The following is a 24,752-nucleotide window of genomic DNA, read 5'->3' as shown; positions in this document are numbered from 1 at the left end:
TGATATATTTGTTTGAGTATAATCCAAAATATACATATATTTTCTTTATATACAAAATATATATTTATTTTCTTTACTGTTAATGTGTTTTCCACTATATCTAAGTATACTAGACTGCCCTGTGTAGGAATGTCCTGTACAGAACCGGTATGGTTTTGGTCCCTTATTACTAAAGCCTTATGCGTTCACTGGCTTCCCTCCTACAAAATGTACCGAACAAACCCTCGTACTTAGAGTAACATTAAAATCGTTTTCTACGTGAAACGATTACCCACAAACGTTTCCGATATCCATTGGCTGGATATCGATGGAAGGATAACGAATTTCCCGGACATATGCGATTAGAACAGTTAATAATTGAACAATGGTCGTGGCCTCCCATTGCTTTTGCCCCCCAATTTTCAGATAGGTCTATTTTGGCGAGATCTCGCAGTTTGCGTCCTCGAGTAACTCCGCAACGGGCACATGTGCAGTGGAATGAGAAAGAAGTCCATAACTCATTTGTATTTTTTTTATTATTATTATTATTTGTTTTTTAAATAACATTAATTTTATGATACAGATTTTCAAGAACACTGTTATGTCATATTTTTTCTCATTTCAGCTCCAGAAATCATAGAAAACAAAACCTACAGCCAGCAGTGTGATGTGTGGGCTATGGGAGTGATTTGCTATATATTGTGAGTATTCACCTATTGGATTTAATCAGGGCCATGTACAGGACCTGCAAAAAGTGAAAAACAGTCAAAATCATTTAATTTCGTAATATCTAAAATCCATCTCAGAGGAGATACTTTTTCAAACCCCCACCTCACCCTGTGCTATCTTTTTTATCCATCAAGATATCAGTAAAGACATTGATGTGAGCAGGGGGCCAAGAGATCAGTAAAGACATTGATGTGAGCAGGGGGCCAAGAGATCAGTAAAGACATTGATGTGAGCAGGGGGCCAAGAGATCAGTAAAGACATTGATGTGAGCAGGGGGCCAAGAGATCCGTAAACACATTGATGTGAGCAGGGTGGTAAAGAGATCATTAAAGACATTGATGTGAGCAGGGGGCCAAGAGATCAGTAAACACATTGATGTGAGCAGGGGGCCAAGAGATCAGTAAACACATTGATGTGAGCAGGGTGGTAAAGAGATCAGTAAACCCGTTGATGTGAGCAGGGGAGCCAAGAGATCAGTAAACACATTGATGTGAGCAGGAGTCCAGATGATCAGTGAACACATTGATGTGAGCAGGGGCCCAGATGATCAGTAAACACATTGATGTGAGCAGGGGCCCAGATTATCAGTAAACACATTGATGTGAGCAGGGGCCCAGATGATCAGTGAACACATTGACGTAAGCAGGGGCCCAGATGATCAGTAAACACCATGGATGTGAGCAGGGGCCCAAATGATCAGTGAACACATGGATGTGAGTAGGGGCCCAGATGATCAGTGAACACATGGATGTGATCAGGGGCCCAAATGATCAGTAAACACCATGGATGTGAGCAGGGGCCCAAATGATCAGTAAACACATTGATGTGAGCAGGGGCCCAGATGATCAGTAAACACCATGGATGTGAGCAGGGGCCCAAATGATCAGTAAACACCATGGATGTGAGCAGGGGCCCAAATGATCAGTAAACACATGGATGTGAGCAGGGGCCCAGATGATCAGTGAACACATTGATGTGAGCAGGGGCCCAGTTGATCAGTGAACACATGGATGTGAGCAGGGGCCCAGATGATCAGTAAACACATTGATGTGAGCAGGGGCCCAGATGATAGTGAACACATTGATGTAAGCAGGGGCCCAGATGATCAGTAAACACCATGTATGTGAGCAGGGCCCCAGATGATCAGTGAACACATTGATGTGAGCAGGGCCTAGATGATCAGTAAACACCATGGATGTGAGCAGGGGCCCAAATGATCAGTGAACACATGGATGTGAGCAGGGGCCCAGATGATCAGTGAACACATAGATGTGAGCAGGGGCCCCAGATGATCAGTGAACACATGGATGTGAGCAATGTCCAGATGATCCGTGAACACATGGATGTGAGCAATGTCCAGATGATCAGTGAACACATTGATGTGAGCAGGTGTCCAGATGATCAGTAAAGATATTGATGTGAGCAGGGGTCCAGATGATCAGTAAAGATATTGATGTGAGCAGGGGTCCAGATGACCAGGAAAGGCATTGATGTGAGCAGGGGTCCAGATGATCAGTAAAGGCATTGATGTGAGCAGGGGCCCAGATGATCAGTAAAGACATTGATGCGAGCAGGGGTCCAGATAATCAGTAAAGACATTGATATAGAAGGAACCATATGGATCAGTAATTGCTGTGATTCAAAGTACCCAAGGCATCAGTAAATGCTTTGTTGTAGACAGGGTCCCAAGGGGTATAAATGTTTTGATGTAGACAGGAGCCAAGGATTGCCATTATTTACATTTAATAACAGTCTGTTTTCTGTTTTGATAGGCTGTGTGGATCCCCTCCTTTCCCTGCCGTCGATGATGAAACACTTGTTGGCTGTATCAAAAAGGGAGACATCGATTTTTCTTTTAAGGAATGGAAACCAGTGAGCACAGAAGGTAATTAACTGATGCCAGCTTTTCTTTACAATGGAAATACTAAAATACCGTTTTCTAATCTTTAAGACTTAATATTTGCTTGTTTATTAAGTATTTGGAGGAATTTAGTATAGGACTGGTTGTAGAAGAATAATTAAGAGTCAATTAGTTTATCTCTTAAGGAAAATTAGTAACCAAAGACATTCTTTAGTACTCACTGCACCACTATCACAGTTTGTTGCCTCTCTGTTTTGGAATATTTCTGCTATTTCCGCCATGTTAACAAAATGCCTTTAGACTCTTTAAGTAAAATTACTGTAAATCAGAAAATATTAGCGACCTTACTAGGACACACACACACTCGTAATACAAACCACAGACACACACACACTCGTAATACAAACCACTTAAGATGCCAACTACCTCTCCCATAACTGCCATCTTCATTTAAGCAGGCTGAAGTGTTCATCTTATTTTTTTTAAAAGAAGGGGGAAAAAAGCAGGCTGAAATTGAAATTTGAGTTAAAAAAAAATCCATTATAGTTGCAAGTCGTAACAGACGGAAACCTGAAATTGAAAGGTAAAAAGGCAGTTAAATATTTAAACAATACAAACACATTCCATGGTGGGTCTGTGAGGGGTGTACCCTTCTTGCAGTTGGTACACCCTTTTCTCTCTCACTAACCATTAACAATTAACAACTACTAACCCAATGTCGTATACAGATAGCCCAGATACCTCAGCTGTGTGCCCAGGACAACTTCCTTGAACCTTAAATGGATCTAAGCACGAAAATAAGTTAATTAAATACATCCCACTTGACGTTCTAGTAGGATGTATTGCTTTAATATGTACCAATATGTCTTTAAACATATGGATAATAATTATTATTATGCAGCTACTTCCTTTCCTGGCAGCTAAGACCTACTTGCAACCACCTATTATACTTCCCTACTACCGGCAGTCGTTATTGCCGCGGGTCAAACCAGCTTTATTAGCAGCAGAGGGTGAGGATGACAATCAATCATAACTAGTTTAATGTGGTCCTATACCACTAGGAATTTGAACCCGCCTATTCCGAGTCCGGTTTCCAATAAGATTGGGGGTCTGACTTGGGACAGGAACTTCCTAATTAATAGGGACAAGTTTCGAACACACCTATCCTGAGTCCAGCCTCCGATAATGCGATTTTCGTACGGCGTCTGTGCGGAAACGCATGCGATTTTTTTCGGTCGGATTATGGAGTGATTCAGGGTTCGGGTTAGGGTTTGGAGGTTAGGGTTAGAGGGTTAGGGTTAGGGTGAGGGTTAGGGTCAGTATATCAAACTTTAAAAAAAACTTTGGCTGTTTTGGGGTTTTTCACAACTGACTGGTCACAAGAACACTAAGATACTTTTTGATGTTATGCAATGCGCACTATTTCCGGTTTGAAATATAGCCTCAAACATCCAAGTGACGCTGCTTGTCTCCAACTTAATTTTAATAAAAACATTACAGTGTTATACATCTAAACTAATTAGTATTGCTTGCTGTATTTATTGCCTAATCTATAGCCTGTTGTTTGTTCAGTTAATCGCCGACGAAACAACCAAACATGAAAACGTGTTTTCGGAGTAGTCTATTGGTTTAAACAATATTTATTCCCTATTATAATGTTGGTTGGGGATTGGCCAACAGTAGTCTGTTGTGTGTACAGGGGTCGTAAGCTGATTTTCAACTGAGACGTACTAGTAATCAATGTTCTGGTACTGTTCTCACTTTGACAGAACTAATTTATTTTTAACCACAATTATGTGTCTTTATTGCTAAAAGTTAGAAACATTGAAACTATAAGACTGTATTCATAATACAGACATTTCGTTTTGCTTTGCTTGACACTGCACCGGATGTGACAATAGTTTTAATTATTGTGCCATGAACGGCAGTGTACATAGGATATGTGACGATGTTTTATTTGCCTTGGTTCTGAAATCCAGTTGAATTGTTCACAGTTGATAAATTTAAATCGTTATTAAATATTTCTTTGATTTTTGTTTTAATCTGACTTTAGTTTATATTTAGTGTCATGAAATGTTAGCGTTTTGCATGGCTTCACTAAATTCACAAATATTTTATGCTCGCCAACATTTTCTGATTTACAGTAATCAGCTCAGCTATTGTTGGCACCTTAGCATTATGACTGGCTAAACAATACAAGTTATAGACATATGTTCTAATGAATAAGTCGGTTAACCAACACATTCTCACCTGGTGTTAAATTGCACAATTATGGTAACATCAGAAGTGTATTAAGTATATTTTTTAAAACGCCCTTAAAGGAATGCTAAATCAGGGCTTTTGGACTGGTATGTATATTCAACGATATATAATGCACATTATTGCATAATATCAACAAGTATAATCTTATAGTTAATTAATAAAACGGTTAAATGTGACAGCTATTATGTATATGGGCGCAGCCATTTTGCACCATCTCGGTGAATACGCCCTCTGGCGATCCAGTGGTTACATAATACTTAACGTGTCACGTCAGGAATTAGTCTTAGAACTGAAGAAACAAAATGTACCAGATTTTTACGGATGCATCACAATGTTCTGTAATAATATCCATCCCATAATAAGTATATATTATTTTTCAATACAAAATAAACCACCACTGTCAAAGTGTCAAAATAACTGTATTATATATTTTGTCCATACATTAACTCACATACTGACATGATAATCGGAGTGTTTTCTTAGTTAATTGGTCTTTTCTTTCCATGGCCTGCACATGTGATATCTGATTGGCAGATGATGCAAATGAAATATATTTAGTTAAATAGTTTATTATACTATCAAGTCATTTATGTTGCTTGATTAAAAGCGAAGCATCTTGTCGTAAATAACTGCTTTTGTCTACACTGTGCATACAGGAGAAAAACAGTATGCAAATTAATGTGTGCTGACAAGGTTAGCCCTTCCTCCCTGGTGCCAACAATTAAACATAAACGCTCTTATCTCAGCACTGAGAGAGACACGGGTTTGCTAATTACACACATCCGGACCAGTATCTCCCCTCCCAAGTAGAAACTATTTTATATGGCTTCATTTACCCCCTTGAACTTGAACTACGAATTTAAAGTTAACCCCATATATTCTAACAATGATTAACCCCATATATCCTAACACTAGTACAATACAGTAGGTAGAACACTACACATTTTAATCAAACAGGAAACTGACTTTTAATTTGTGTGTTTTAATAGCTGTGATATTAAGTTGATTTAGTGGTAAACTATAATTTTGTTGTATAGAAGCATGGTCTAAATTATATAAAATTAATTATAAATATACTGTTTAGTGTAATATTGTCTTTATTTGTAGCCCAAAAATGTATCCAAGGAATGTTAACAGTTGACCCTGCCCATCGACTGTCGGCAGCTGAGGTGCTGGACCAGCCCTGGTTTACTGTGAGTGAAACATTCGGTCCATTATAGTCAACCTAGTGTGAAATAATCACGTTATCTAAACATTCCGCCTGTTATAGTTAACCTAGTGTGGAATAATCTTGTTATCTAAACATTCCACCTGTTATAGTCAACCTAGTGTGAAATAATCTTGTTATCTAAACATTCCGCCTGATATAGTCAACCTAGTGTGAAATAATCACATTATCTAAACATTCCGCCTGTTATAGTCAACCTAGTGTGAAATAATAACATTATCTGAACATTCCGCCTGTTATAGTCAACCTAGTGTGGAATAATCATGTTATCTAAACATTCTGCATGTTATAGTCAACCTACTATGAAATAATCATGTTATCTAAACATTCCGCCTGATATAGTCAACCTATAGTGTGGAATAATCACATTATCTAAATATTCCGCCTGTTATAGTTAACCTAGTGAGAAATTATCACATTATCTAAACATTCCGCCTGTTATAGTCAACCTATAGTGTGGAATAATCACATTATCTAAACATATTCCACCTGTTATAGTCAACCTAGTTGAAATAATGTTATCTGAACATTCCGCCTGTTATAGTCAACCTAGTGTGGAATAATCATGTTATCTGAACATTCCGCATGATATAGTCAACCTAGTTGAAATAATCATGCTATCTGAACATTCCGCCTGTTATAGACAACCTAGTTGAAATAATAATGTTATCTAAACATTCTGCATGATATAGTCAACCTAGTTGAAATAATCACATTATCTGAACATTCCGCCTGTTATAGTCAACCTAGTTGAAATAATAATGTTATCTAAACATTCCTCATGTTATAGTCAACCTAGTATGGAATAATCATGTTATCTGAACATTCTGCCTGTTATAGTCAACCTAGTGTGAAATAATCACGTTATCTAAACATTCCGCCTGTTATAGTTAACCTAGTGTGGAATAATCTTGTTATCTAAACATTCCACCTGTTATAGTCAACCTAGTGTGAAATAATCTTGTTATCTAAACATTCCGCCTGATATAGTCAACCTAGTGTGAAATAATCACATTATCTAAACATTCCGCCTGTTATAGTCAACCTAGTGTGAAATAATAACATTATCTGAACATTCCGCCTGTTATAGTCAACCTAGTGTGGAATAATCATGTTATCTAAACATTCTGCATGTTATAGTCAACCTACTATGAAATAATCATGTTATCTAAACATTCCGCCTGATATAGTCCACCTATAGTGTGGAATAATCACATTATCTAAATATTTCGCCTGTTATAGTTAACCTAGTGAGAAATTATCACATTATCTAAACATTCCGCCTGTTATAGTCAACCTATAGTGTGGAATAATCACATTATCTAAACATATTCCACCTGTTATAGTCAACCTAGTTGAAATAATGTTATCTGAACATTCCGCCTGTTATAGTCAACCTAGTGTGGAATAATCATGTTATCTGAACATTCCGCATGATATAGTCAACCTAGTTGAAATAATCATGCTATCTGAACATTCCGCCTGTTATAGACAACCTAGTTGAAATAATAATGTTATCTAAACATTCTGCATGATATAGTCAACCTAGTTGAAATAATCACATTATCTGAACATTCCGCCTGTTATAGTCAACCTAGTTGAAATAATAATGTTATCTAAACATTCTGCATGATATAGTCAACCTAGTTGAAATAATCACATTATCTGAACATTCCGCCTGTTATAGTCAACCTAGTTGAAATAATAATGTTATCTAAACATTCCTCATGTTATAGTCAACCTAGTATGGAATAATCATGTTATCTGAACATTCTGCCTGTTATAGTCAACATAGTGTGAAATAATCACGTTATCTAAACATTCCACATGTTATAGTCAACCTAGTTGAAATAATCATGTTATCTGAACATTCCGCCTGTTATAGTCAATATAGTGTGAAATAATCACGTTATCTAAACATTCCATATGTTATAGTCAACCTAGTTGAAATAATCATGTTATCTGAACATTCCGCCTGTTACAGTCAACCTAGTGTGAAATAATCACTTTAATTATCTTTATATTCTTGATTTTCTGTGATGAAACATTCCACCTGTTATAGTCAACCAAGTATGAAATGATCACTTCAATTTATATATTCTTGATTTTCTGCGAGTGAAACATTTCGCTTGTTACAGTCAACCTAGTGTGAAATGATCACTTTAATTTATATATTCTTGATTTTCTGCGAGTGAAACATTTCGCTTGTTACAGTCAACCTAGTGTGAAATGATCACTTTAATTTATATATTCTTGATTTTCTGCGAGTGAAACATTTCGCTTGTTACAGTCAACCTAGTGTGAAATGATCACTTTAATTTATATATTCTTGATTTTCTGCGAGTGAAACATTTCGCTTGTTACAGTCAACCTAGTGTGAAATGATCACTTTAATTTATATATTCTTGATTTTCTGCGAGTGAAACATTTCGCTTGTTACAGTCAACCTAGTGTGAAATGATCACTTTAATTTATATATTCTTGATTTTCTGTGAGTGAAACATTTCGCTTGTTACAGTCAACCTAGTGTGAAATGATCATGTTATCTTTATATTCCTGGTTTACTGTGAGTGAAATGAGTACGATTATTACATTAGCACCATGCTTCTTAGAAATCAAACAAGGCTAGCTCATCATTTTTATTACAGTGGCTTATAAATCGCCCTCGAAAAGCACATTAAAATTATTTACCACAACTATTTATTGATATCCAAGAGATAACATTGTGAAGACTTAAAAAAGCAACCATTAACCGCATGGACTTGTGTGTTTGACCACTAGGGAGAGGCTCGAGATGACAGTGCGCCGCGAAACGTCTTGGAGATGATGAAAACCTGGGGTCCTGAGTTAAGGCGATCCGAGGCTGGGCTAGACAGTTCGAGTTCTGACGAGTCGAGTGCAATAAACGGTGAAATGTCCACAATTTTATCCATTGGCAGTGCAGAACACACAGACATGGTGAGTAAACAAGGTCATCTCATTGTAGCTAGTCGATACATAGACAAAACTACATATATGTGGTTTTCTGATTTCTGTATTCCACTCGTGTATTTCCTACACGAAATCCCGATGCCGCAGGCAGAGGGGTTTCCGGCAGGAAATACACGAGTGGAATACAGAAATTAGAAAACCACATATATGTAGTTTTGTATTTATTACATATCCTAAACTGGAACTTTGTTTCTAAATAATAGTTAAAAAATTGTAACACTGCTAGCTAATGACGGGGATTTCTAAATTTACACCACAATTAGGTCAGCTGTGAATGAATGAATGTTGAACGACACCCCAGCACGATCCACCAATTATTACACATAGGAATATAGTTCTATTTAAACAATAAACAGAAATAAGAAAGAATGAGTGAAGAGTTACCTATAATTTTAATGATATTGTAATAGCTAAAATTCATGAACAATGTAATATTTAATTTGCTCGTAATATGTTACAAAAATGTCAAGAATTATACATTCAATGTCTGTGTCATCATCGGTGTGTTTTCTTTTATTGATGTTCATGGAATTACTCATTGCTGAAAAGTTGAAGTTTATATTAAATGTGCCTCCATAAATCATCGCTCCACTGAATAATCCGGTTGTCGATTCATCCAAGTTTTCTACGTGAGGAGACTGTGCATGTGATGTCATTGTTGATATAAAGTCGACAGCAGTTACGTTTCGCACCCTTGTTTTGGTTTTATACACAATAAATATAGCATATCTTACCGTAATTTCACTACAAATCCTTATTTCGTAAAAGGTAAAAAAAAAAATCACAAAATTCAAACACATTCAGGTGCATTAGTAATGGTAAAAAATAGTATTAAAATTCTATAGCAATTTTGCATTGGAATTTTTCCAATATTCTTAAAAAGGAAACGTCATGTACCCAGTTTATGGTTATAAGGAGATGCAAAGTGACGTCATTGGAATACTGACGTCATTTAAATTTAAAATTAGCTATATTATTACAATGCTTCGCCACATTAAAATAAAAACTAGTCTACTAACCTTGACCCCTGTCAAATTTCTTTTACAAGCAGACAATGCTGTTTACAGGTCGGTATTTAAAAAAAATTTTTTTTAGAATTCTGGACAAAATATTAATTTTAAGTTTTAAAAGATGAAAGAAATAAAAAGTACCTTTTGTCAAATATATCATATCACAAAATTACCGTTGGATATGTTTTATTTATTGTGTACGAAGCCATAACAAGGGTCCAAAAAGTGACTGTCATCGACTTTAATTGTGCATTAAAAGCTCATTGGTGAGTAGTGTTCCCATCTCTAGTTTTGGTATCGCGCTCATTAAACTGTAAATATTCATCACCGTTTTCGTCTGTTTTCAGTTCAAATGTTCCATAAAATAGCATTTTAAACATGCATAACAGTTAACTGCTTTAACAGGCAATTCAAACCAAGCACCAACTTTGTTTACATATTGCTAAGGGCATTCCGGGTAACCATGTGCTATAAATAGTAGGGTTGAATATGGCATAGTTCCGGCAGTTGAGTTGAATACGGAAAAGTGTATTTCATTTTTGTATTCAGGACTGTATTTATATAGTAAGATTTAATGGGTATGTAATAAAATGGAAACCTCCTACTTACAGTAAATGTTTCTCTTGCTTTGATGCAGTCAAAATGCAGGAAGTACGTATTATGTTTCCAACTGCTGGAAGCTATGGCTTCAAGTTTTTCATTTCGCTTCTCCATTTGGATTTTGTGTTATCGTTGCATCTGTGAATGTTCCTCTCAATGTATATTTAAAAATATATAGCTACAGTGAAACCTGTTTAAACCGGACCCTGAATATACCAAAATAGTCAAAACCGGACAAATTTCATGGTCCCCAAATTTTTTCTTAATATTTAAACAATGTATTAAAAACCTGATAAAACGGAACCTGTCCATGTCGGAAACTGGATTGATTTTTGGTTCAGAAATATAAAATCCTTAATTAACCTGAACAAACCGGCATAGTGTAAATGAATGAAGAGTCAACTTAACAAAAATATGATTACCAGAAAACAGTGCTGACCAGAATTTATGCCAAGCAGCATCCAGTGTTATGTCATGGGTCACAGCTTAACAGACATTAGAGTAATTAATACTTGATTGTTTTCAATTGCCCTGTCTGGTACAGTGCAAGTTCTTTTCATCTTCAGACAAATCTCAGATGCTCACACATTAAGGTTTTCACCTTTGATTTTTTGTCAATACTCTTTGATAATGAAATACTAACACAGTGAGAAAAGGCTAAATGTAGGGTAAAATACACACATGTGACTTTATTTGTATATTATACACTAAATACCAAAAGAAAATGTTATCATTTCTGCGAAGTACACACACTGACTTTTGCTAAGAAAGAACAAAAATTTCTCGACCACCACAGGCTAAATGTAGTCATGTGGAATTATGTCACTTTTCAACCTTAATTGTGGTAAAAACTAAATTACATCGAAATTTGTTGTTTTTCTTTGTCTTTTAATGTCGGTTCCTAAATAAGAAAATTACTTAACCTTCTGACTATTGCAGGCGAGATATCTTGCCCGATGTCACACCAGTCAAGGTACTGTAGACTGCATTCCCTAATTCATATTTCCTGCTGTTTTGCATACGGTACTCACCAGAATCAGAAATGTAATAAAAGAAAAAAGATTTCTTAACCAGATTGTGGCTTTTGTTTAGTTTTTTCAGTGGAAAATACCTTGAAATTTTTAGTTTAAAAAGTGGTTTGACAACAATGGTGGCACATCGAGGTAATTTTCAGGGATTGATAGCTGATTGTGATAATAAATTTGATCGTTATACCAACAACGAAAATCACCAAATATTGGGATATGAATCGTAGTTTGTTTAAAAAAACAAAACAATTCTGGTCAGAAAACCAATGTTATCGGGAATAATGGACATAAATACTGGACAGCCGGTCACAAATGCCCATAAGTAAATGCACCTTTTAATTTATTTTGCCTAATTATCTAAAATATTTTTTTTTTTAGAAAAGCCCACGAATATAATACTTACTGATTCAAATATGAACTTTATTTCATGTATTTATACATCTTAAGTGAATTTATGTGAATAAAAATTATAAACTTGTACCTACTCAATGTGGCTTTTGTCACAAATTAATCCAGTAGTTTAAAGATTGACCAAATTGGGATATTACAACATTATTATTAGTCTAACAGTTACATTGTTCATTTACAGTTACGATGCCGATGTCAAGGGAAATAACTCTGTAGTCTAAAACACATATAGGTTGCATAGTACCAAAGAAGAAAGTTTCATGTCAAAGTTTGACATGCACCATCAAATATTTACGGAGTAAAAGCAGCTGTGGGTGTGATTGGTAGTAATATAGTATATAGAGGATATTATATGAGTGTCCATGACAGACGATGTTTACAACACTAGTGCCTAAATTATCATATATATTGCGATAATTTAGGCACGAGTGTCGTAAACATCGTCTGTCGTGGACACAAATATAATATTCTGTTTATTACCGTAGAACTGTCTTGCTAAATGAACATTCCAGTCATTGTTTACAAACTAACGTTTTCTTAACGGCGGAGTAATGTTTGTTCATTGATGTCTTGATAACCAAATCACAACCTGTTCTAAAGTCACGTGATATTTATATGCCCATAAGTAAAAAGTACACATGTATCAACAGCTGTAAATTGCAAAACATGTGTATACTAAAAAGCAAACAAATACACAGCAATTGAAATAATTAGTTTTGAATTCGAATGACGTCAGTATTCCAATGACATCATTTTGCATCTCCTTACAATAACTATAACTTGGGTACATGACGTTTCCGTTTTAAGAATGCTGGAAAAATTCCAGTGCAAAATTACTATTGAATTTAAAAAAAAAAAAAATTGAACGTTATTAACGCACCTGAATGTGTCTGAAGAAAATCTTGTGATTAAAACATTGTACCTTTTACTAAATATGGCTTTCAAGTGAAATTACGGTAAGATATGCTACATTTATTATGTACGAAGCCAAAACAAGGGTGCGAAAAGTGACTCGTCGGCCTCAGTATAGACTTCTAACAGTTGTGAATGTTATATTCATAATTAAGTGTTTGATGTGTCACAACTACATCGTAATATAATACAAGTTACCATAAATAATCAATTAATGTTTTATTAAATTAATTAAAAACACATATTTGTCATTACGGCATGTGATCAGCTTACACTCAAAATAAAAGTGTATTAATGAAGAAAGTAGTATTTGTGGAATGTCGTGAAAGAAATGTACTCTTACAACAGCCAATCGTTAAACGACAATGTCAGGAGGACATACGATTTAGTTATGACATACGAGGGAAATCGTACGATAAATATGACCCTCGTTATGCTGTACCTCGTAGGTAATAAATTTATTTATTTATTTGTTGTTTTAAATATACATTGCATTTGTATACAACTTTGCATAACACTGATGCTTCCTGAGGTGTACATTAAATCAGGTTGCACTGTAGGAACAATACCTTCAATTATGTTGTCACATCATATCAGAACACAGAAGATCCTGATAGTCATGAAAACTATATTTTTTGGGGGTATAGGTTGCATAGTACCAAAGAAGAGAGTTCCATGTCAAAGTTCGACGTGCACCGTCAAATATTTACGGAGTAAAAGCAGCTGTGGGTGTGATTGGTAGTAATATGTGACATTGATTATTTGTGCAAATACTATTATCCATTGACAGTAAATAAATACACTTTTATTTGTTATACAGTTGTTGTGCAGTATATACCAGAGGTTGAAACTAATGCGGGGTACCCCCAAAAATGGAACTGCAATTTTCAGCAAAAATGACAGTTGCTATTAAAAACATTAATTAAATCTCTTAAATGATACATGATCGACCCCCCATTTTCTTGCAGCTAGATTAGATGTGAGGTACCACACTTTCTATTGCTGTACTTCCTGGGTGTGTTAAAACGCTGCTTATATCAGTTTTATTAGTAAACGTTAACATTATCGGCAGTAGGAATTGATTTGGTCTATTAGAACCTATACACTGGATCCTGTCAAAACCAGATAAATATTTTTGCCCGCGACATGATCCGGTTTAGACAGGTTTCACTTTATATACTTATATATAAAAATGTTTTAGGCATAAACCAGGGCTCATGCTATTAGCTAATTTTTACAAAAATTGGCTAATAAAATTTGCAAATGGCTAAAGTTTTGACTCGGTCGATATTTTATCTTCAGATGTGAACAAATGGTTGTATACTCTACCTGACACCACAAATATTTGATGCAAATAAATAATTTAAATTAAACTTAAGCTAGCACTGCTCTCTCAAATTTCATTTTGGTTTTGGGTTTAGTTTTTTACACAAATTTTGAAGATTGGAAAAAGTGCACACATTTACTAGTACCTGAGTTTAGCCAGACCAAGGTTAAAAATTATTGATATCAATTTTTTTTTAAAAAGTAAAAAAAAAAAAATTATTTATTGAGGGGATTGAGACATTCGCGAAAAAGAATATCCACAATTTAACTAATTTTCATTAGATTGTAAAAATTTAATCTCATGAAAATAAGATATTTTACAATAGTGAATGGAATCAGTTTTTTTTTTGTTTTTTTAGTTTTAGGTTTAGTCATGTGACCCTGGTTTGTAACATGGCAATTTCTGGTTTAGAATCTATTAAATCAATCATTTGTTCATAATTTTAGGTACATTTGTGCTTTAAAAATGTCTATCTCGGTCTTCATATATTTCTCAATTTAAGTGGAGGCTAACACAATATAATACATTCTGGTAAAGTAACCCAGATCGCATTTGAATGGAAACTTTATTCTCGTACTAACATCAGTGTACCTTCACAGCTAACTCCAAACTTTGGAAATTGGCATATTGGTATATTGTGTTTTGGAAATTAACTCTTAAAAACTCTTTTTCTTATCAAATCTGAATTAATTCATTTACCTACCAGTTAATCAACCAGTTAATCAATCTGAATTTGTTTTATGTGGAACATAGTTAGGCTATGGATTTTTCAAGGTGGTTCTTCTTTGTGAAAGTGCCCATGGTGTAAAAAAATGTTAATCCCAAGTCTGAATGTCGATATTTTTTTTTATTGCAGCCTGATTCGGTGCCTGAATCTGAGATGCATCAAGAATCCAATGTTTCACTCAAGGTAGACCAGTTGCAAACCAGCTCAGCTAGCAAAGTAGGTGACACAACTGCACTGACAAACTGATATCTCCATACTTGATTATCCCCATCATTTTCTTTCTTCATAATCTATAATATAATAGTCAAGGCCTTTTTAACACTTTCAGAACTTTCTGATTGCTTTCTTTTGGTCTGCACTGCTGATCACCATTTTTGTACTTAGCCGATGCCACATAATCAATGGATCTTTTTGTACCCATATTCAGTCGACTACAGAACACACATGCTAAATATTGTGTACAAAGATGATTCCCATAATGAAAGCCTCAGTGGGCATAGCTATCTTTATGATGACATGACTTAACTCAAAAGTGTAATAATAAGGAATATAATAAGTAATAATATGGGAAATCTATAATAGACAATATAATAAGTAATAATATGGGAAATCTATAATAGACAATATAATAAGTAATAATATGGGAAATCTATAATAAACAATATAATAAGTAATAATATGGGAAATCTATAATAGACAATATAATAAGTAATAATATGGAAGGTGAGCTCCGTGGTCTAATGGATAAGCTCCGTGGTCTAGTGGATAAGCTGCTGGACAATCAAACTGACGACAGTGGTTCAAATCCTGTCAAAGCTGGCTCACACATTCATTCATCTTTCTCATCTATCACCATCTGCCTATCATTCTCATTATCTTAATATAAAAAACTTCAATTTCTCCCACGATTTCAATCTGTTTCGACCCTTTCTGTCAATTTCCTCCGACTCTGTCTTGCCTACCTGTCTCAACTTTCTCCACGGGTGCAGTCTCTGTGTATTTTCCTGCACCCACCTGGCATCCTCGTCCTCTGCCGCTAACAAAGTTGGTCTGACCCACAGCACTAACTAATGACCGCCGGTAGTAGCAGTGCATAGTAGTTTCTGTGTATTATTAGTCTAGTGCACTGAATGTTTTACATAATTGCAAGTTTCTGTGTATTATTAGTCTAGTGCACTGAATGTTTTACATAATTGCAAGTTTCTGTGTCCTATTAGTCTAGTGCACTGAATGTTTTACATTAATTGCAAGTTTCTGTGTCCTATTAGTCAAGTGCACTGAATGTTTTACATTAATTGCAAGTTTCTGTGTCCTATTAGTCAAGTGCACTGAATGTTTTACATAATTGCAAGTTTCTGTGTATTATTAATCTAGTGCACTGAATGTTTTATATTAATTGCAAGTTTCTGTGTATTATTAGTCTAGTGCACTGAATGTTTTACATAATTGCAAGTTTCTGTGTATTGTTTGTCTACTGCACTGAATGTTTTACATAATTGCAAATTTCTGTGTATTATTAATCTTGTGCACTGAATGTTTTACATAATTGCAAATTTCTGTGTATTATTAATCTTGTGCACTGAATGTTTTACATAATTGCAAGTTTCTGTGTATTATTAGTCTAGTGCACTGAATGTTTTACATTAATTACAAGTTTCTTTATTATATTAGTCTTGTGCACCGAATGTATTTCGTTAATTACAAGTTTCTTTATTATATTAGTTTTGTGCACCCAATGTATTTCGTTAATTACAAGTTTCTTTATTATATTAGTCTTGTGCACCGAATGTATTTCGTTAATTACAAGTTTCTTTATTATATTAGTCTTATGCACCGAATGTATTTCGTTAATTACATTACAGTCTGATGTGCGTGATGGGTCTGGACATAAGAGACAGAAGCCACGTGAGAACCGAAAATCAAGTACAAGTCCCAAAGTAAGTTCTTCTTCATCGTACGCTCAGACAGGGATCCCAGTGGCTCGAACAAAAGCTGCTGTATTCCGTAGGTTCTCCAAGGGGCCAAAGAGTTGCTCCTTCAGGGGTTAGCTTGTGTTAGATCCTTTTGAGGCATAGGGCCCGGCACTCTTCCACCCTGGTGGGTCTCCCAACGGTTGAGCACCATCTCTCAAGTTTCTGTTGTCATCTATCATATGAGTGGAAATGCGCTGAGCTGCGGTTAGGCACCTTCCTACGAGTAGTTTGGCCCAGATCATCCCTCTTCGACAGTGGTCCATATTAGTCTAGCCTCTTCCCTTCAACAAATCCAGCCAGAGTGGCCCTACCAGGAGTCGAAGCTCCCTCTGGCATAGCTCTCTGGGTCACTGAGACATGCAAGCCACCTCCCCACAACAAGAAATGGACCATGAGGTGGCCAAAGTAAGTGAAAGACTGATATTATATTGTTGAGCAAAGACATTATTACATAGAGTCAGTTCGGGTATTCTCGTATACGGCGTACAGCTCTTGCTTGACGCACCTGACATCACATGTAGCCTATGTTAGAATGATCTCCCTTTTCCAAACTGGAAGAAGGCATGTTTTCAACATATGCTCTGTTTCATATTCTTCCAGGTTTATTTTGTTGGCTAATGACGTACATTCGTCGGGTAATTTTGTACATTCTTCCAGGTCTATTTTGTTGGCTAATGACGTACATTCGTCGGGTAATTTTGTACATCACATCGGCTAATTTCGTGCAGTTATAATTTAATTAAATTCCAATTAGATGATATCCCTACCTTGTTTATATATGAGATCTTACATTTTGGTGACCAGTACAAACACTTAAAGAAGAAATCAGGCCCTCCTATCATTAACGGTAAGGGATGTCTGGTTTCTTCTTGAAGATTTTGTACTGGTCACAGAAAGTAAGTTTAATGTCAAGAATGAACTTCAAAATGATTAAAGTATGTAAATCAACAGTGGTTCATATGAACAGGATACTTGATAACTAAATATTTGTCTGCTTTAAATATGTCTAAACATTTGTCATCTACATGAAGATACTTTTGGAAATCAATATTAATTAGTGTGTACAGAATTTGCCTTCGTTTCATAATTATACACTAAATGAGCAAGGCTAATTTCATACACTATTTTAATATCAAATTTGTTTGGTTTTTTACAACAAATCAAATATGCACATGTTTTATTGAATTTAAATGATAATTCATTTATATTCTGGAACAAACTATATGTAAATTTTACATGTTAATTACGCATTCTAAGCAGTAGTGTTGAAATTGACAGCTGGTGCTTTCTTTGTCATGGATTGGATTTTCAGGATTGCAGCATGGAGAACTCTCGACCAATCGTTGCACAGGGCTAAAAATAGTTGGACATTCACAGGGCATCCCTTTATGACTAACATTACATTCTGGGTAGTGAAAACACAACAACATTGGATGTATACCATATTTATTTCGGGTGTACGGAATTAGCCTTCCATATTTCAGTCTACATAGCCTACCATATTTCAGTTTATATAGCCTACCATACTTCAGTATACATAGCTATGAAATATATAGATCTACAGAAACCATGAATTTAAAGTGATAATCAGTGAAAAGTCATATTTTCACTATATTTTAGTTACAGTGAAAAATATTAATACATTTGGTCAGTTTAACAGTCCTCTCAACCAAAAAGAAAACTAGTTGCTGAAAAGATACTCTTAAACTTCATGATCATATTACAGTTCTCTTGAATACAGATTTGCTTTTTATTAGACAAGTATATAAATAGACTGTTTTCAAATCTAGTGGCTGCATAGCAGACAGACAGATATCCTAGTAGCAAGGGGAAATTACAGTGATAACAACTTATTAGCAATAAGCTTACATATAATCAATTATCTTTCTCTCTCACTGTACATGTTTACATGTTTTGTAAGAAAACATGTATAGCTTATAATGGGCTATCTATACTTCAGTGGACAACATTGCACAGGAAATTATTTGAAAATGATTTATATATATCACTGACATGTATATTTACTGGAACAATAATTAATATATGAATATTTAGTTTTTTCTTAAAATCATGATAAATAATTGTACTTTTATTTTATTTATATTCTAAACTTTTCATCATTACAGTCTGATTTAGAATCTGGTCCAAGTCAAAGAGCATCAGGAGTGATTCCCATACCAAATGAAAACCGAGCACATTCCAGTTCCACTAGCAAGCTAATGGTATGTAATATGGTAAAGATTGTCGGCCGTCTTGGTATGTTTTGTTCATACACATAGTTGAAGAAAATTTTGGTAAATGAAAGTAACAATGGTAAGTTAGGTGTTACTATTTATTGAGGATTCAGGTTACATTTTCTTTTTAAAATTATGATTGGCCAAGTTACTATTATAATTGTGTAGTAATCTCTGAAACAAATCATGGCACAAAATGTTTCCTGGTGTATATGCATACTTAAAACGATTTTCCCTAGGATTTAAATACTGTAGATCCTGAAAATTAACGCGTCCCTAAATTAATGCGAGCGACAGTGTACAGACTATAATGCGAGTGGCCTTCCTTTGAAATACTAACTTTCCTAATAACACATGTCTATGTACTTTTTGGTTAAATCCGAGTTACAGGCGTCTTCAATGAAATATCAACTCACTAACATGTCTGTGTACACATCATTTTAGCCTGTTTAGTCCATGTTTTTAATGAGATCAACTCACAGCATATTTTTGTGCCAATCATTTACATAACATGTATAGTTACGTACATCTGGCGAAACATTAGAATACATGTACCATTACAACTGTTTGCCAACAAAGTTGCAGGGAACTTAACCAGTGAAGACAAACAAACGGTCGACCGCAATATTAGCATGCTAAAACCCATTCATGCACAATGGATTGTGTCAACTTATGACAGGGTGACCAAAGAACCTGCAGTCATCACACGTGGCTGGTATCTTGCTGCACTATTGGACAATTAGTCTGTATCATCTACGATGAATTGTGCTCCAGTTGGTTTATAAATGTATTAGAATTTTAATCTTTGTTTGTTTTAATAGCGTGTGACACATAACTTGCTGGACTATTCGACAGTTAGTCTGTCTCACCTACAATAAATTGTTTTCCAGTTCTGTTTTATAAATATATTAGAATTTTAATATTTGTTTTAATAATGTGGGACACATACAAAACATAGAAATAAATGCGTAATATTAATGCGAATAACACAAACTCGCATTTTTCGCATTAATATTATGATTGCATTAATTTCAGGATCTACAGTAATATATTAATGTTTAATATGGTATTTTGAGATGCCACGAAGAGGCCATGGGACCTTATGTGATGGCTTGACATCTGGCATCTGTTAATTTTTCACATGTTTTACTTCTTAAGTTCACTAGTCAGGTTTCAGCCATACTTGGTCCAAGTGACCTCTTATGGCCCGGACCAAGTGTTGTTACTTTTTAGACTGATTCAAAATCCAAGATGGCCATTCTGGCCTTTTGAATGACAGACATTTTTTACTTTTTCTCAAGTTGCACCAAGTAGGATTCAATAAAATGATCCTCTTATGGCCTTGACCAAGTGTTATTATTTGTTTTAGCAAATTCTAAATCCAAGATGGCCGTGCTCGCCTTTGATTTGCTGAGATTTCAAATGTGATCCAAATGATCCTCTCATTGGTCTGAGCAAGTTGTTATTTTTCAGATCAATTCCAAATCCCCGATGGCCACCATGTTTGACCATACAAAATATTACTGCTATTGCATTAGAAACTTTATTTTTCTCTAGTGTTAAAGAGTAACAAACAAAAAGTGTTGTTCCTACATTTGCTTTTAGGAAAGCATTGTAAATCGTCTTTCAAAATATCTATACTAAATGTTCCAAACTTTGTTTGAAAACAAGAATGACATCGTTATTCATTATGTTATGTCAATCATGAGCGGTTTTGGTACGTCATCACACAGCTGCAGTCGGGGAAAATCCTCACAAATTATGGCATTATTATAGAGTTGTTGTTTTTTTAGCCCAAAAAACATATTATTAAGGATTTTCAATAATTTTTATAAAATTTAAATTGTCTTTATTGAAAATATAAACAGTAGTAATGTCATCTGATATTTGACCGCAACTTGGTAAAACATTTTGTTTGGTTTCAGCTTTGCTCTATTCTAAAGTTAACCTTTTAATTAATGAATGAAAGTGAACTAACAGTTTTTGCATTAAACTATGGATGTCCATAATATGTGAATGTACGTTTTACCTGTATATAACAGCCACTTGTCCCCAACAACTACTTTTGATGGGTGTCGTGAGTTTGACTGTACATTTCCAATATACAGAGTTTTTGCCAATCAAGAACAAAATGTTGATCTATTTTTTTTAACAAATGTCTGTCATTAAGCTGTTTAAGCCCACTCCCCATTGAATTGAGAGTTGGTCTAGGCTAATGCTAACTACATACCTCTCACATTTTAGTTGCCATGTTTCTTTAACAATTGTCCATGCTTCTAGGTTTATTTGTGCCAATAGCATATGTACATACATGAATGTATCAATGCTGTAATAAAGCTAAACTATTTAGGCGTTCTGATGACAATGGTTTACCATCAAAGGTAAAGGAATTAAAGAAACACTGCAAAAAGTGATTATTTATTTTTAACCATTACTCTCCATATGAATCATTATTTAAATCTGTAATTATATATAATATGAGTGACATGTGAACCACTTTGTTTTGTTCAGGGTTTTCGCAGCAAAACTTCGACAACTTCCCTGAAACCATCTCCTTCCGCATCTAAATCCATTTCTTCGACGAGAATGCACAGTAGTTTGAAAAATACAGCAAGCAAGAAGAAGTAGAAAGCTTGTATTATTCTAATGATGGTTCAAGAAGAAAGCTGGTGGAATGTAATTCTCAGATAGGTACAGTGTGAAATTCTTCAAGAGAGATCGTAATTCTGCAAGATCAGTTTACCCGTTGTTATGATAGTGCCTTATCTTCGGAGCTGAACCAGTAGCAGGGATACCAAGAATTATTTACTGGTCTAGCATCAAAACAGAAGTTGGTTATAGAATCACAATTATATTTAATTACCAAAAAAAACCATGTTCCTCACTTTAAATGATTCAGTGAATATTTTTACTGCTACAAAAACTGAAGTTTTCTAGGTTTATATGCAGAAGAACATTCACATGGATCAATTCACTGAGAAAAATATTTGTTGGCCCACAAAATGTCTGATGGCATTTACAGACCAGATGAGCTTGAAGCTATGACAAAATGTCTGATGGCATTTACAGACCAGATGAGCTTGAAGCTATGACAAAATGTCTGATGGCATTTACAGACCAGATTAGCTTGAAGCTATGACAAAATTGGAGACATAGCTCATGTAGAAACTGGGGATGGTTGTGATGTCAAATGTGATATTATTGGTATACAAATAAAATTAAGGTGGCCTTGCCTTGTTTTATGTACAAATGAGGAACACTGAATGTGACTTCAAATACAGTAGATATGATTTGTGTGAACGCTGCATGAAGACAGAATGAATCTAGAGGAAACAGCAGACTTCTCTTCAAAATCTTGATTACTGGACTTGTGATAGGAAACAACAGACTTCTCTTCAAAAAAAAGACTGCTGGAAGTCACAGGAAACAACAGACTTCTCTTCAAAAACTAGATTGTTGGACTTGTCACAGAAAACAACAGACTTCTTTAAAAACTAGATTGCTGGACTTGTCATAGGAAACTAGATTACTGGACTTGTCTTAAAAAAACTGGATTTCAGACATGTCATAGGAAACAACAGATTTCTTTAAAAACTAGATTGCTGGACATGTCATAAGAAACAACAGACTTCTCTTCAAATATTGGATTGCAAGACTGGTCACAGGAAAAGCTAGATGGGAACCATATTTAGTGAACAGTGTTTTCGTGATGTGTGAACAGAGACGGGCACAGACAGCCACGTAAACTTGTAAACACAAGTGCAAACAGTCTTGACATTTTATATGAAAGAAGATTACATATCTGCAGTGTATACTGGTATCCTTAGCTCATAACAGTTCCAACTTAAGAGCATATAAACTTATGTCACTATGCACAAACAATTAAGTGCCCAAATAAAATAATAACTGCTACAGCCATAATTAGTTTTTTTATTATATGCAAATTAAACTGAACTTATGCAGGCATAATTTGAGTTCCAAATGAAAACTTCTAAGCTTTATGGAGGCTTTGAGATATCTATATAAATGCAGGGCTCGAACGTAAGAATTTGTTTCCGACAGTAATTTTTAAAAGAATTGCCATGGGTGAAACTGCTCATTGATGGCAATTTTGATGGCATTTTTAAAAAAGTGACATTGAGGAGCTTTACTGGCGACACTAAAGTGCCATCGGTGATGCTCTCTACAACAATTATATCTCAATGACGGCAATTGCCATCGAGCCCTGTAAATGTAAATATTTAATATCATATCTGATGTCCTACTTGGAAAAAAATATTTTTCAATTTTATAATTATTGTATAGAGTTGTTTGTTGCTTCTTGGTTTTAGCTCATTTATTTATAAATGAACAAGTTTAAAAAGTTCACATTCATAAATATGGAGAATCATTAAGTTGACCAGTGTATGTATCTTATATTTTCACATTTACAGATTTAAATATGCTTACAAAGTCATCAGTAATCAAATCAGGTTTTACAAATCCGTTAGTCATGCCTAATATTTAGTTACATATTCATACTTAAAAATTATTTAAATTTCTTATAGTTATACCAAAGAGTGATTTTTTAGTGGCACTCGACACATTTTCCTCCATCTGCAGCAGGGAAAATTCAATATTATATCTAAAGCGATTTTATGTCACACTATACCTACACAGGATGTAAATTTCTATTCACTGTCACTAGCTACCATAACATTTTAGCTAAAACTTAACCTTATAACTGGTTGAAAGAAGGATTTTACTGGACAAATTAAATGTAAAAAAAATTCTTTTTTCTGGTAACTATGCCATTAATTTGTATATTAGGTTCATATCTGTGGTGCATTAATGCATGTTTATACGTTGTTAAAAAGTTTAGGACTTAAATTAAATGAGCTAAATCAAAAAATAACAAACACCACCCAGTATATTGTGGGTGTTTTTCTTTTTTTCTTTTTAAATTAAAAAATACTAAATATTAATTGTAGCATCAGAGAAACATGTCACAAATGTGATGATTAAAACAATATTGCTTTGCATTTATAAAAACTGTTTTCCAATATAGTATGTTTGACTGCCGATGTTATTAATAATAGTGCTCGTTTTCACTGCATTTTAGGAATACTCTACACCTAGTGTAGATGTTTTGACTTGTATATACCAGTGCTGTTTGGAGTGACTTGTTAGTTTTGTTGTTTTCCTGTACATACTTAAAACATTTTTACCTATTGAGCCTATTAAATAGAGCTTTTATTTAAATATTTTAAGTTAACCTTCTTGATCAAAGTATGTGAAACAGTAAGGATTTCCCATAATTCTATAATTTGTCGTCGTTTACTTGTACTTCGTCTCATCAGATTTCCTTGTAATACCATAGTTTGCATGTTCACATTCAGTTAGTGATATTACCATTAGTATTAAAAACTAACAATGTCATGTCAAGTTACGCAGCCTGTTTTTCCATCTTGTTATTAATAATGTCATCTATTCATCTACTTTGC

The 24,752-nt window shown here is 34.6% G+C and overlaps 1 protein-coding gene across 2 annotated transcripts in view; it reads left to right on the top strand.

The window, feature by feature from the left end:
• Nucleotides 1-23,455, top strand: part of LOC121371900 (serine/threonine-protein kinase 33-like) — a 63,106-nt gene extending 39,651 nt beyond the window's left edge. For both annotated transcript variants that reach the window (XM_041498129.1, XM_041498130.1), the window contains exons 7-14: nt 605-680; nt 2,481-2,593; nt 5,939-6,024; nt 8,841-9,017; nt 15,192-15,278; nt 16,925-16,999; nt 19,162-19,257; nt 21,781-23,455. In XM_041498129.1, coding sequence (XP_041354063.1) covers nt 605-680; nt 2,481-2,593; nt 5,939-6,024; nt 8,841-9,017; nt 15,192-15,278; nt 16,925-16,999; nt 19,162-19,257; nt 21,781-21,897 — 827 coding nt within the window. In that variant the 3' untranslated portion in view covers nt 21,898-23,455. The remainder of the gene's footprint in view (nt 1-604; nt 681-2,480; nt 2,594-5,938; nt 6,025-8,840; nt 9,018-15,191; nt 15,279-16,924; nt 17,000-19,161; nt 19,258-21,780) is intronic.
• Nucleotides 23,456-24,752: the final 1,297 nt, after the last annotated feature.

This window comes from Gigantopelta aegis, chromosome 4 (genome assembly GCF_016097555.1).
Source record: "Gigantopelta aegis isolate Gae_Host chromosome 4, Gae_host_genome, whole genome shotgun sequence".
Lineage (NCBI taxonomy): Eukaryota > Metazoa > Mollusca > Gastropoda > Neomphalida > Peltospiridae > Gigantopelta > Gigantopelta aegis.
The sequence above is the reverse complement of the archived record's forward strand: the minus strand, read 5'-3'. Positions and strand labels throughout refer to the sequence as shown.